This window comes from Amblyomma maculatum, chromosome 11, assembly GCF_055883805.1.
Source record: "Amblyomma maculatum isolate TAMU_Amacu chromosome 11, ASM5588380v1, whole genome shotgun sequence".
Classification (NCBI taxonomy): domain Eukaryota; kingdom Metazoa; phylum Arthropoda; class Arachnida; order Ixodida; family Ixodidae; genus Amblyomma; species Amblyomma maculatum.
In genome coordinates, this window is record NC_139354.1 from 140,837,709 (window position 1) to 140,853,505 (window position 15,797).

General features: G+C 44.8%; 1 protein-coding gene across 3 annotated transcripts in view; it reads right to left on the bottom strand.

The window, feature by feature from the left end:
* LOC146175085 (venom metalloproteinase Antarease-like) overlaps positions 1 to 15,797 on the bottom strand; it is a 125,467-nt gene that overhangs the window by 18,144 nt on the left and 91,526 nt on the right. For all 3 annotated transcript variants that reach the window (XM_084584517.1, XM_084584518.1, XM_084584516.1), the window contains one exon: positions 244 to 379. In XM_084584517.1, the coding sequence (XP_084440643.1) occupies positions 244 to 379 (136 nt within the window). The remainder of the gene's footprint in view (positions 1 to 243; positions 380 to 15,797) is intronic.

Here is a 15,797-nt window from a genome sequence, read left to right on the forward strand (position 1 = left end):
CGTATAAAAATTATCTGTCGGACCGCACTGGGGGAAATTGAGTAGTACGTTTCAAGAAGTTGGCTTAGAAAGCTTCTTTTACAACTTGTTAAAATCACTTTCATAGGAATTTCAGCACGAAATATAATGTAGTCGGAATGGTGTTATAGTTTCAGTGAAGAAAAATATTTGTCCTGAAATTTTGGAAAGGATATTCAGCATAAGGGGCGTGGTGACATTTCAGTAATAATATCAGCAACATACCTGAAATGGCTTTGGATTTGTTTTTCCTTTGTGCATCGTTTGGCAAAACTGCCTTCTCGTAATATTCTGTCCAGGGTATGATCGAGTTGTATACATCGGTTGCTGCCTGACTTGAATGCAAGACTCCGACAAATTCCTGAAAAAAAAAAGAAAGAGCTGTTTTACGTTCCTAATTGTTGCAAACGTGCTGTCGCGCAGCTTTACAAACTTCACAAGGAGCAACTTTAAATACCCAGACGCTTCAAAACAAACTTCAAACTGGTTGAAAAATAAACAATTCTAACAGCAAGTCTATTAGAGAGTTTTTGAAAGTTCTGCAACAAGTTTATAACCACTTATTGGACATCATTATAGTGATATTTGTAGTACTTTTTGCAGAAAACGCTGGGCATAAATCTCGTAATAGTGCAGATAATAAATTAATTTGCTCCGATTTTATCTCAATTTAGAATTTTGAATGCAATGGTTATAGGCGCAGTTCTTAGATCGCATTAGTACGCCAATAATTTGAGATGCCTTTGTATTCAGAGTATCTATGATCTACGATAACGTGGCCACCGCTGCAACAGAAAATGGCTGACTGGAAACTTTTTAAAGAAGCTTTTCCCCAGCAGTGGGCTACTGTTTCAGATCATGACTGAATGGCAGTGTTCCACATATACTGGAGATAATATATTTGGTTTATAGCAGCATTCCAATTTTTGACTGCATCACTATGCCGAAGGACTCACTGCATCGTTTTGCGAATAGCGTCTGGCGTTCCGGTTTCGCTTCATTATTAATGCGTAAGTAATTAGTGGGTATATTTCAAGGTCGTGTCACAAGACGTTTGTCGGGAGAATCACTTTCGAACAAAATGAGTTATAAGAAAATGAATGGTTGCACTAGATACGGGATGAAACGATTTCACTGGGGAAATAATTTGTGACATGCGGAGCAATTACTACATAAATAAGTCGAGCCAATTACCTTATTCAAATGTAGAAATAGGGAAATGTGGTAATGACGACGTTCAAGTGTAGTCACGTGGTAATCAACATCCATGAGATTTTGCGTCATAGTGAGACGTCAAAATCGAGAAGACTCTTCTTTGCCTCTTTTTTCACAAAGAATGCTGAAAGTATGAATCAGCAAGGCCGGGAAATTATCGTCGTTCAGGAGCCCGTCAGTGCTTTCTTCGTCGAATGCTTTGAAGGAAAGGTATTTGCTGTGTCGTGGAAATGTCCGCACCTATGGTCGGCGAAGGCCAGGCGGCGATGGGCCGCCTGGCCTTGCGAGAGCTTGCTGGGGCACCTCCGCCATAGAAATACTCCATGTAATGGAAGAAGGAGGCACACCAGCCGCTTCTAAACTGCACTTTAATCACCTATGACAATAGGGCATTCAGATATCAGCTCGAGGCCCATGTTCGAAATCCTCGTCTCCCTCCATCTCGTTCTGCTTGCAAACGCACGCTGTGATCGTCAAAAAGTTCCGCTCCCTAAGGCGGCAGGCTGATCGGCAATGTAATCTGCACAATCTGCTGATAAATGCAGCGCAGATTTAAAGACCTGCAGCTATGCAACAAAACATCTGTGTACTGTGCAGCCTCGTGTTGTCTTAAACATTTGCCTTTGCTTTCTGTGCTGTGATTATCGAGAAGACTTTCCCCCCCCCCGCCCCCCTCCCCGCCAGATCCCACATTAAATAATATGCAGGCAATTTAGTGGCGACAGCTACAAACTGACAATCTGAAACCCGCCCCTGGCAAGGCGTATTTGACCGAGCGTTAGATCAAATCGGTGTTTAAGCTGCGAGATGAGAGGGTTGCTCGAGCACATAATTTGGGAATGCCCCATTATCCCGGGAGGCTCCCATTTGTCCCAATAGCTGGCAACGCAGCCAGGAGACAAGACCACCCAGCCTACGCCTAGGCGTCATCCCACCACTTTGGGCTTAGTGCTGGGGAAGGGACGTCTTTACTGTTGGACAATAAAAGTTTATTCGCTCACTCGTGAAACTAATCTGCAGGCTGCACAAGTGCTCGCAGAGATACACGACTTCTTACTTGCGGTTCTTTATCAGCCGAGCTGTGAGGTCTTCTCAAAGTCTCTTTTGGACTCCCTACAGTGGCCTCCGAGTCGCTTCCAATATCTGCTGAAAGGACCTGCTTATGAAATGTTTTGTGGAAAGCTAAATTGTAGAATTATTCATGGACGTCTACTTATGTCTCCTGGATGCTGCCTGTTTCAGCGCACTTTTCCTAGCTTATGGTGTCTTTGTGAGGTCGCTCTCACTGTCTTGAATAAGCAAATTCATCTTTGTCAGCGCTGTACTTCAGCAGGTTGGGATACTCGAATCGTTTGTGTAATCAGGCCTTCGCGCTGGACTAACTGATTGACTCAATGGTTACGATGACCGCACCGTGGATACTTCATCAAGCAGTGGCACAAGAACTTTCGCTCATTGGAAGTTTTCTTGCCTTTGCGTACGGGAAATGCTCTTTTTGGGAAATTTAATTGAAGCTTCTGTCTTCTTTTTAACTAGTGTAAGTGTCCCGATCATTTACGTACTCGGCAAAAGCCCCAGGTGGATCGGTCCTTATTTGCAATGTGCTCCTTCAAAACATTCGTAGAACATTACGGTGGCCTCTCCTAGATAACTGCCGGTATCGCTCTGGGCCCACTTAAAGTCATTACTCTGATCAGTGTCTGTGTATCTCGGAGTAGCAGACTTCATCTGGCAATGCTATGGGAGTTGACGCGAATACGAACGTCGGACATTGGTATTGAGGGTGTTGCACTTCTGAGTTGCGTCTCTAGGCTCCGTGGCTCGCTCCGCACTTAGGTCCAGCGCTGACCAGTGATCAGTGGTCCATGCTATGAAAGACGTCTGAGGACTGCAGCCACAATAAGGTCGGTAGTTGGCGTCACCTGGAACGAACTGAAATCTTCTTACACGCCATTGGACAGATGCACTTTATGCTGCCCGCAGCAATGTTCTAACAGGGGTGGATGTTTCGGCTATTTTGAATAAATTGGCTGCTGAATGGGAGCGTTGGTTTTCCTTCGTGAGCTTCACTTTTCTGTCACAGTGATTTGGCCTCCAATGAAAAGTAGGAAGTTTACATCTGTCGTCATCCACAAAGGTTTGCAAAGGGTAAGTGGCGTTCGTTTGCTTGAATCACCCTTCGGTAATGTGGCATTTGTTGAAAAGAATACAGCTCCTGCCTGCAGTTCTACAACTGTTTTGATGAAACATCTTTACGTAGCAGGTGTCGGCGTCTGAAGGACCTCGATATGGCAACGGGGCAGCGTCAATGTACATGTGGCAGCATCCTCAAACTCGAGCATGGAAGTTATGTGTTCTATCAGATCGTCGTCATGAAGAAAAGCCTGCACCTTCTGACTGGGTGCACATTAGCCTTCGTTGCACATCTTCAGTCGCGTGTGATAACTTTATATGGTTGTAATATGGACAGCCAGGTGTGCAAAGCTCGCCGAGCGACGGCACTTTAGCTTTAGTTTCTCAGAGTGCGTTTATGAGGGTCTCTTTTTGTTGTGGTTCGTCGATAGCTGCGCTCTTGTTAGCCTCAATGGAACGTTGATGGAATTCATAGTGCTATGTTCCGTGAAGTATCGAAGGTAGAGCTTACGACAACTTGCAGGGTATTGTTACTGCAAAATATAGAAAGAGGGCAGACACTAGACCGGATCCAACTCGTTTATTCCTGATTCCCGGATAGCAGTAACGCTCTCAATCTCTTTCGCGTGTACTTCTCCCAAAAGTTCCACTTATTGCTCCGACGTGTTCTTCAATCAAATGCGTGAATCTTCTACACCTGTGGCACCTCTGGGCCATGGCCCAGAGGTGCCACAGGTGTAGAAGATTCACGCATTTGATTGAAGAACACGTCGGGGCAATAAGTGTAACTTTTGGACATCGACCAGCGCCTTCCTTCCAACCTGCGGCGAGCAGGGCTTGCCAGAAGGTTAAAAGGATTACTCCCGCCATGCTAATCTGACTGTTCACCGCCAGAGAACTTTCAAGTGAGCCTGGCCTGTTACCTATAACTCCACCACCGCCGAGGAGTGATACTCTAAACGTTACCGCTTGCCGCGGTGCGCAAACTATCGCGGGCATTACAGATGCTGCAGTATCACAAAGGGCTGGGACCATGCCGTGACCTAACCGGAAAATCGCAACGCGAAGCAAACCGAATGAGGAGGAGGCGTGACAAAAGCAGGTACAGGTCACGGAACCGCGCACTGCACCATATTGCCCGCCTGCGGCAGGCACCAAAAAACAACGAGCTCCTGCCGCGCCTTCGGCAATCCAACGATCCGCTGGTATCAGCAGTAGATTGAACGGGCACGCAGCGCCACTGCGCACGTGTAGAGGCATCGCAGTTCGTCCGCTCTTCTCCGGGTTCCGTGAACACACGCAGCTAAAAGCTTGTAATATTTCCTAAATATGCTAGGGGAAGAATTGCGTAGGGGGAGACGATTTAGGAGCATTATTATTTCAAGACTTTAATCTAAGCTGATTGCAAAAATTTGGAGGACACGGAAACTCTGCCTTTAAAGATATGACGCGACAGATTTAATCGCAGCCTATTGCTAGCTCACTTTCTAGAAAATCATCTCTTTTTCATTCCTATCGCTACTCGCTTAATAACTAATGTTCATTTGTTACCGTGGTATATCACATATACTGAATAGTATAGACTGGTACACTAATAAATGTTTTTGCAAGGCCACCAGTTTATATGAAGATACAGGCTCATTTAGCTAAGTAATACAGATGAGGCTGTGTTTACATAACTACTGTCTTTGTTTGCTCTGCCATATAAAACGCGAAGCCCGAGTGGCCACAGCTTGTCATGTCGGCAATTTCCGTTGCAGTCGTGACGTCATGCAACTCGATGACAAGTCAGGGCACGGTCATGACACCTGCAAACACCACTTGCGGAGATATGCCCAAGCCTATTAACTCATGACAAGGAGAGCAAGGCAGACGAAAACACCGCTCAAGACAGGCTTTACTGAGAACGGCGGTGCTAATGCTACGGTTGATCTTATTTGTTTCTTTTTTATGCAAATAAATACATAGTGTCTGTCACGGTTCTTTTTGGAACCTAAACTATGTCGTGAGAAAAAGTGTTATCGAGCATCATATTCATTTTATATGTTTGTTTCCAAGACCACCATACACGTTCCGTTTTACAACTAAAAGGTTAAGAAATCTCGTTTTTTTTCGATAGTCCGTTGGTGAGAGCTGCAACAGGTACCCTGGACCTCGAAGCAGTGCTCCCGATTTGGAAGAAACGGACGCGAAATGAGCGAGGGATTGTCCACTTCCCGAATCTTCCCGCAAGAGAGCTTGTGCAAGTGTGTTCGTTTGTTTTCTGTGCGCATGTTTTCAGAGTTTATATGTGTTTGTTTAAATTCCAGACTTTCAAATGTGATACACGTGAACATTCTTTATGTGACTTTGAGACAGTGCGTGAAACGGGGGAAACCAATTCGTGTTCGAGACTGTACATGAGCGGTTCGTTGAGAGGAACGATGCTGATAAAATGTTTGCAATCAAGACATGTTGTAAGATTTATGAAAACATCAATATTGGTTAATGTCGTTTAGAGTAGGTCTTTCTACCTGCATGTAAAATCGTGAGCAAAATTGATATACAAAACAGCTTTCGTTGAAGCCAGGGAAAACTCCATCGAAACGCTACCTAGCGAGATGGCAGTGACAGATGCAGGTCGATAAAATGGCACACAGTGACGATTGTCACGATCCCAGATGGACATTGCTTGATTGCGATATGGCTTTGCATTGCAGTTTTCCCGAGCTCCGCCATCGGCTAAGTGTTGTATACCACTTTTGCTCATGACTGCGCGTTCATTCTTATGTCGTTACATTATTTCTTACGCCGATAACTTCAGCCAACAGCAGGAAAGTGGGAGTTAAAAAGATAGAAAACGAGGTCGCGTATTGGAGGGCAGCGGAACAATTCCGACCACCTGGGAACTTTCAACGAGCACTTACATCACACACCACATAGATGTCCTTAACGCTTCGCTTGCAGCGAAACGCGGCTGCCACAATCATGTGCGAAGAGGGCTAAATTGAATCAATAGCTAAACATCCTAACCACCGATTCACCACAATGGTTGAACACTATCGTGTTCATAAGCTGTGATAGTTTCAAAGACGCGTTAGGACATTTGGCAGAAAAAATGCAAGATATGCATTAATTTCTTTTTTTTTGCACACGCACACGCACACGCACAAACACACACACACAAACACAGACACACACAAAGAAAGTAAACATCTTAGCTGTTTGGAAAAAGTCTAGTTCAAACCCGGGTGCTTGGGTTCATTATCTGCATGTCTCAGTAACTCAGCCAGCGCAGTATTTTGTACTCAAAATATACAATATTTACGCAACAACCCTCAGCCGTATTCGTGTAAGGTAATGTGACTGAAATTAGTTCATTGACCATAATGTCTAAATGTGCAGGAGCCAGTTATTCAGTGCTGGATTCATACGTTTGATAATTTCCCGATACCTTGCAATGGCTTCCTTCAAGTATTCTCTTACTGGCCGTGCGTCAAGGTCTGCGGGACTCACCGCCACCTTACTTCTTGATGTACTATGCACGCCCAATGCCTTTACGAGATCGAAGGGAATACCGACCTCATTTTTGTCGGGAAATGTCTGATACCGTGAAGGGCGAGCAGAAAGTCTTTGTTAATAGTATATTTGAGGACGTCCAAGAAAAGAACTGCATCCCAGCAGCTCAAAAAATATGCTCGATAGTTTCATCTTTTTACATAGTAGACAATGAAGTTCCCTAGGAAAAATAATTCCTTTCTCTACCAACTACTCTTTAACAGGTTAGGTTTCTTTATGTAGTCTGAAAAAGAAATGTTTTGGATGTAAGAGCAATAGCATTTTTTAGCCATTTTAGAACACCTTGTCGTCGGCCTTCAGTTTACATGGTCCTATATGCAATGGTGGAGGGAACTGTGAGCCACAGATATTGCTTATATGCTTTTGAAGCGATTGCTTCAATTCATGAGGTTAAGCCAAGGTCACCGTGGGATTTGGATGATCTTCAAACTTGCTTCGAGGTCAAGTTGGAACTTTTAATAATAATAATAATATTAAAAATATAATTGGTTTACAGGAAAGGAAAGACGCAGTATCTGTCAGACGTATTCTGGGGACATCTGACCCGCGCCCTAAGGTAAGATAGGAAGGTACCAGCGAAAGCGAAATGAGAGAAAGAGGTGCCACTGGTGGTTAAGCAGCGATCTCAATCACCTCGGGATCATTAACGTGCATTGACATCCCAGAGCGCACGGACACCTCTCTGTATCGCTTCCGTCCAAATGCAGCCGCTTGCCGTCGGGGTCGAACATAGTTATTCCGGCACAGTAGCTGGCCATCTTAACCACTGCGCCACCACTGCGGGGTAAGGAACTTAAGCTACAATCACTATAGGTCACTATGTTTCCGCCAAAAGGCGAAGGCCAAACTCAAGCGTCAACTGATGTGGGAAGTAGCTTAACGTGTGAGCAGCTGCATGATGAGGCACGTGATCACTGACATCAGTCTCGAGTATATATAGAAGCACGCAGCAAGCTTTCGCCGGAGCCGCGCCATGGACTCGGAGGAAGGGCTACCGAGCAGCCTTACTCGTTAGGATCGTCGGTTGGCTGCACCTGCGCTGCGAGATGAAAGTATACGGAGGAGAAGAGAATGGCCTAGTGAAAAAAGAGGGATGGAAACACCGAAACTACGTAAGGAGCACCTTGCGAAACGCAGAAGATACGATGCTACAAGGTGCGAGCGACTGGTAGCACAGCCTGGAGCCTGTAGAACGTTTCCCACTGAAGTGTGAAAAAGTGGGCCGGAAGGGGCACAAAAATAGGTATAGCCACCCCAGGGCTAGACTCAAATGACCGCAAGAATTACCTGACAGAAGGCGCACAAGGACGTGCAGGTCCTGAATACGAGCCGCCAGATACAGAACAGCACTGGAGACTGGTTATGGGAGACCTTGGCAGACGTGCAGTGCACACAGTTTGAAAAGCAAAAAAGGATGCATCATGTATTTCAGAGAACCAGAAAAAAGAATGTAGCCAAATCTAGAGTCCGTCTCATATAAGCCTTGTGCATAAGTGGTATTCCAAGTATTCCAAGTTTCCGATAGCTGGATCATGAGATACCAAGTGCATGCTTTCTTTTTCGAACATTTGTTTTGATGTGATGCTTCCAATCTAAAACATCGTAAGTAATGCCTAAATACCGCACCTTTTCCGCTTGGGCGCCGGCGCCATCGCTTCGTGGTCAACATCGACAGCAATAACAACGACCGAAGCAGAACACTGGGAGTAACCTGCACCTATTCTATGTGTAGCCATGCTTCAGCTATTGCTTCACGTTAGCTTTAACCGAAGCTAAATCACAGGCAATGTTTTTCGTATGTCACAAGTAACTAAATTAAAATCGTGCATAAAGAAACGGAAAAGGTTGTACAATTTCTCTAAAATACCCACGGATAACTCCTTGAATACAATCGTATGTAACAACAAGTTCAGGCAAAGCTCTGGCCAGTCTGAACTGATTAACAATATGTACAAATGGATCCTTAGCATCCGCAGAAAAGCGGTGAACTGGCTGCCGTACAAATAAGTGGCATAAATCAAAACCTTGGACGCGTACGCTAAAAAACCAGGGCCGGCTTGCACGATAAAGTCCGAGCTAAGTCCAGACTTAAAGGGTGTCTTTAGAAAGACCACGCTTATTTGAGACGGCTCGTGTTCCGAACGTCGAACGCTTCGGGTTCATGTTCACCAGAGTGGCTTCCCAGAACGGCCTCAGCACCCACTTGGGGCATTTTTCCTCGTAACACAATCTTAAGCCGCAAAAAAAAAATGGCACGGATTTTACACAACGCAAAATTGACGGAATGTGTACATCTTACAGCAGGGACAGTGCCAGCGCATCCCTGTATTTCCCTAATTTCTCTACTTAGACACCTGGCGTCCTTGTGTCTTAACCAAGACAGCACTAGAGTCGTAATCATACAAGCGACTTATTCAAGTCAGGACTGAAGCCCAGTCTTAACTCCAGTCTTAAGCGGCCATGCTAGTGGCCTATTCTTTAGACTCCAGTTAAGTCTGGACTTAGCTAAGACAGTCTTAAGATTGTTTTGTGCAAGCGGGCCCAGGTATTTCGACTTGTACTTTTTGAAACAAAAGCGAGCACGAACGCTGCAAAACCTATGAAAATTTGCACATTTGCATGGAAATAATGTAGCACCTGCATCCGGTACCACAGCTTGGTGACCAAGAAACAATCGTAGACTGTGGCACGTCCAATAATTTAGACGTTCATTCCACCACATCCTGTTGTTTTCTTTCTCCACTCTGCAGATTTATATTGCCAATAAAGTTCGTCTGCTTTAGCTTATTATAGATACGTTTAGCAGTGGGTAAACATATATAATACTACAAATTTGAAAGAAATTCATTATTATTGGCGTTGTCATCATTTCAAGCTGCATCTGAAGGAGAGACAGCACATTAAGAGAAAAAAATGGAAGGAAGTGAGCAAATTTAGAAGGTGAGTGATTGGAACAAATGCTCAACTTGGTGCCACAGCCAACGCACAAGGCAGGATAATGCAAATTGAAAACAGAAAGTAGCAGTCATGCGGCAAAGTATACCCCTTGTGGGTGCTCAAAGACTAGCGCTCGCGGTGGCTTCACCTTTTTCACACCGCACCGTTTTCAATAGAACCTTCCCGTCCTTACACTCGCGACGCCACCTTAGCAAGACATGCCTCCCGTAAAAGGCTCAAAATATGCAGTTTTGCGTCAAATTAGCGGAACCCAGAAATATAGAAAACACCCGAACGACTCTTCACTAATATGGAAATGATAGAAAACCACGGCGGCGCCGTAAATTAGGTCTTGCAAATATGAAATATACAATGCTAAATGTAAATATGAGCTAACTTTGAGGTTCAAAATAAGGATCACCGCACATAGTTGTAAATGACGAATGTGGCATGATCCGGTGCCGATATTAAAATCAAATTAAATCAATTCAAATGAAGTTTTTTTTTTATTCCAAAAATGAAGAAATGGGGCAGCGGAAAAAAGTTTCAAGACAGGTTGACAAACTCGGGCCATTTGGGTACAGTTCAGCGGCAATAAAAGCACTGAAATTCAGTTTGTGCCAAATCAACACTTATAATACAGAGTATGAGGTCAAAAATGACGCAAGGGAGCATTTGGTGGGCAACAATATACGGTGTGCACCAAGGAGATTATATATATGTAACCTCCTTGGTCTACAAAAAAGCATAAAAAAAGAAGAATGATATGGTCTGGTGGCTTCGTCCAGCTCAACAAAATATACTTGGAACGAAAAAAGAGGCATTGCTTCATAGACTATTGGAAAAGAGATGCATGGGTATAGAATTCAGAAATAAGTGTTAGTGCAGATTGTGTGTCGGCATCTGCACGAACAGAAACGAGGGCTTTCAAGACGGCGGCAAAGCGAAATGATGCAAATTGATTTCTGTGTGTTGTACGGCAGAAACACTCGATGCAATAATTATTTTGCCATTACTGTGAGATTTTCGGTTGTATATTGTAAGACAATAGGTGTTCCGGGTGGGAACGGCAGCCAAATTAGGCGGGATGAATACATTGATGCAATCCGAAGTATGCCATAAGATGAAAGTTGCACGAAGTATGATCACGGAACGAAATATTCGCGATGACTTTAACGACGCTTTTTTGGCAGAGCGCAAGTTTATGAAGGTTTGCTTGAGACGGTAGTAGCCCAAACAAGATGGCAATAATTTAGTGTTGCTGAAAATAAGGCGTTGTATACCATTTCTTTTTGCTCTAGATCTACGACTGTGTCGATTCGTTATTCCTGCAATTCTATTTAACTTGACGCATACGAGTTCAACGTGCTTATCCCATGTAAAGCTTTCGGAAAAAAAAAAAAGTCCTCAAGGGACTCATTATACGTCTTTAGTTCTATTTCGTCATTTCCCAGCAACAGCTGGATAATCCAGGCTTGCTGGTCCAGGTTGACCAGCGACAACCTGGACCAGCAAGCCTGGATTACCCAGCTAGTCCGCAAGTCAGCTGCTGCCAACGGAGCCCTGGACTAGGGGCACCGACCACCCAGCTCCTGCTAATTTTTACTGATTATATGCTCATTAAAAGTTTTCTCTCTCTCTCTCTCTCTCCCAGCAACACGTTTTCTGCGTTACTGGTGTTGGTATTTTATGAACGATAAAATATTGCTTGCGTCTTTTTTTCATTCACTTTCAGAAAATTATTTTTGGACAAACACCCTATCAACTGCAATGCTAGGGTGGTCATGTATAGTATTTATTCGGATTTTCTCCCATAATGAACAATGCGTTGTACTGCCGATCCGATCTATTGAACACTTCTAACAGTCAAAAAGTTATCCTTTCAATAAATGGCAAATAATAGCGGACTCAGAATACTTCCTTGAGGGACTCAGGAAGTTACTTTCTGGCAGGTAGAAATTACATTATTGTGACTAGCACATTGTGAACGATGTTAGATGTATGACATTTTCCGCGTATGCTGTATTGCTAAAGTTTTAGTATCAGTGTTTTGTGATGTACACAGTCAAATGCTTTTGAAGAATCAACATATATGCTCAATACATTTTCCAGAATCAATAATGAGTTATGTTTGATTTAGGAGAGCTAGTTCTTTACATCTACGTTTTAGAATGCCGTATTGACAGGGCGAGATGAGTGAGTGCTTCTCAATAAAGGAATAAAGGCGACTGGGCATAATATTTTCTAACCCTTTAGATAGGACGGGAGAATCGAAATAGGCTTATAAGTGTTCACATCGTTCCTGTCACCTCCATTGTATAGCACTGTAACTTTCGCTAGCTGCATTAGTTCTGGAAAAGTGTTGTGTTAAAAGGCTAAATTACATATACTATTCAACAGTGAGGCTATACGATTTATAATGTGCTTAATAAGGACAATTCGCATATCATTAACGCCCCGAGATTTTGAATTTTTAGGGTGAATTTATGCGTGAACGACTTCATTCGCATCATATTGGTTGATAATATCAATTTGTAATTAGTTATGCACGCACTGCCAGAAGACGTCTTCGTCGTGATAATATTGTAGCCTCGCTAAGTCTGTCTCTTTTATAAAATTATAACATTAAAGTGACGATGGTATAACGAACCCCATCTGTAGTAGTTACTCTGAGCTTTGTACTAAGTTTGACAAACATTAGTACAAAGTACTTCGTCACCTTCAGGAACTGCGAAGTGTGCGATGATCATAATGAACCTTTATGATTGAGATATATAGACTTGTCCCCAATCAAAACATCAGTAAACCTCGCTTTGTTTTTCAGCGTTCGTCAAACTACTTTATCTGTATCCTCTCTTTATAGCAAGTAAATATATATATTGAAAGGGGGTGTTTACTGTCCTTTAACAAGGATAATAGCCCTCTCCAAGTTGCACAGAGAACCACACAAGAGCACAGCCAGTCTAGGCCTCCACAAGCGAGCTCGAGCAGCGCAGCGGCACTTCGTCGTTCTTCTCCTCGTCTTTGCGTTATCCTCGTCTAATTGATTCTCGTCTTCATAATATCTTCGCAGAGTTCACTACGATATATATATATATGTGTGTGTGTGTGTGTGTGTGTGTGTGTGTGTGTGTGTGCGTGTGTGTGTGTGTGTGTGTGTGTGTGTGTGTGTGTGTGTGTGTGTGTGTGTGTGTGTGTGTGTGTGTGCGTGCGTGCGTGCGTGCGTGCGTGCGTGTGTGTGTGTGTGTGTGTGTGTGTGTGTGTGTGTGTGTGTGTGTGTGTGTGTGCGTGCGTGCGTGCGTGCGTGCGTGCGTGCGTGCGTGCGTGCGTGCGTGTGTGTGTGTGTGTGTGTGTGTGTGTGTGTGTGTGTGTGTGTGTGTGTGTGTGTGTGTGTGTGTGTGTGTGTGTGTGTGTGTGTGTGTGTGTGTGTGTGTGTGTGTGTGTGTGTGTGTGTGTGTGTGTGTGTGTGTGTGTGTGTGTGTGTGTGTGTGTGTGTGTGTGTGTGTGTGTGTGTGTGTGTGTGTGTGAAGAACAGAAGCCAACAGTCGGCAAGGCCAAGGAAAGCATTGGGGATTGTACGTTTGTTTTTTGTTTTTAATGAAATTGTGCTTCGATAATGACATAAATTAGTAATGCAATCTGTTTAGGGGAAAGATAATTAAACACAAAGTAGAAGAAAAAACAACATGCCGATGGTGGGAACCAAACCCACGACCTCGGAATATCGCGTCCGGTTCCCTTGCACAGCTAGCACAGCTCTGGTAGGGTTCTAGCACAGCTTTCGCCCTCGCTTTTGATCACGTTCTACGTGACGCTGGCGGTAACACAGGATGTTCCCCGTCCGCCACTATGGTTGAGGGTAGCGCTGGTGAACACTCTCAAGGTTCGTATACAGACAACAAAGTAGCAGGGGGGACAGCGGCCGATGTAGCTCAGTTGGAAGAGCACCGGACGCGATATTCGGAGGTCGTGGATTCGGTTCCCCCCATCCGCACGTTGTTTTTTCTTCTACTTTGTGTTTAATTATCTTTTCCCTAAACAGATTGTATTACTAATTTATGTCATTATCGAAGCAAAATTTAATTTAAAAAAAAGTACAATCCCCAATGCTTTTCTTGGTCTCGCTGACTGTTGGCTTCTTTCCTTCATGTACTATAACGAGCCTCCTAATTGCCCCTTCATTTATCTACTTGTAGCTTACGGGGGTTTCGGTTCTGGCAGCCTCGAAGCCATAGGTAGCGTAAGAGGTTTCTAGCACAGCTTTCGCCATCGCTCTTGATCACGTTCTACGTGACGCTGGCGGTGACACAGGACACTATGGTTGAGTGTGGCGCTGGTGAACGCTCTCAAGGTTCGTATCAGTTCAGTTCAGTCGTTCAGTCGTGTCCGACTCTTCGTGACCCTATGGACCGTGTCACGCCACGCTTTCCGGTCTCTCACTATCTTTCTAACATCACATAACTTCATCTGCAGTGCCTCGAGGATGCCATCTAACCATTGCGTTCGCTGCCTACCCCTTCTCCGGCGACCCTCAAGGTTCGTATACAGACAACAAAGTAGCAGGGGGGACAGCGGCCGATGTAGCTCATTTGGAAGAGCACCGGACGCAATATTCGGAGGTCGTGGGTTCGGTTCCCACCATCGGAACGTTGTTGTTTCTTCTAGTTTGCGTTTAATTATCTTTCCCCTGAACAGATTGAATCACTAATGTATGTCATTATCGAAGCAAAATTTATTAAAAAAAACCAAAAAAAAAACAAAAAAAAATACAATCCCCAATGCTTTCCTTGGCCTCGCCGACTATTGGCTTCTTTCCTTCATGTAGTATAACGATCACCCTAATTTTCCCTTCATTTATATATTGTCACGTACACGGTGACTAAGGATACCAATGATAGCAGGGGGTAGCCCAGACACAAGAACACAGCAGCACAGACGCAAACGTGTAAGCGACACTTTGTCGTCCTCTTCAACTTCGTCCTCCTTTTTCACCTCAGTCATGCGCCACCTGGCAACGCTAGGTGGCATTACCCCCTCCCTCCGGAAAAAAATGAGAAGGGCCGGTAAAAATGGTGTGAAAAGCAAGAGAGTGGTCACAGCGGGTGGCCATACGCTATCGGTGGTAGTACGGCTTCAGTCGCACAATGTGCACAATGTCCGAGCTGTGCTTTCGACGTTTTGGTTGTGTGGCACCGTCTGGGATAACTTCATAACTAAGGTCACTCACACGGCGCAACACTTTGTACGGCCCGAAGTAGCGGGAAAGGAGTTTCTCTGACAAGCCTGGACGGCGAACTGGTGTCCATACCCAGACTTGATCTCCAGGCTTGTAGTCAACCTGGCGGTGCCGGAGGTTGTAACGGTGCGCGTCAGTGGTCTGCTGCTGCCCAATGTGCACACGGGCGAGCTGGCGGGCTTCCTCAGCGCGGATGGCATATTGCTGGGCATCTGAGGATAGCTGGTCATCATCTGGGCACGGGAGCATGGAATCGAGCATGCTCTGAACTTCGCGTCCGTAAACAAGTCGAAATGGTGTGAAGCGCGTTGTCTCTTGTAAGGCTGTATTATACGCAAATGTAACGTACGGCAGCACCTCGTCCCAGGTCTTGTGCTGCACATCGACGTACATTGCCAACATGTCCGCAATCGTCTTGTTCAATCTTTCTGTAAGGCCATTGCTTTGTGGATGGTACGCTGTGGTTTTGCGATGGGTCGTGCAACTCAGCTCAAATATGCGGTCGATCAGCTGTGATGTGAAAGCTGTCCCTCTGTCGGTAATGACGTAGGAAGGGGCGCCATGCCGCAAGACTATGTTGTGCATGAAAAACTCTGCTACTTCGGAAGCTGTGGCATGAGGGATTGCCTTTGTCTCAGCGTATCGAGTCAGGTAGTCAGTAGCGACTACTATCCATTTGTTTCCGGCCTGCGACAAAGGG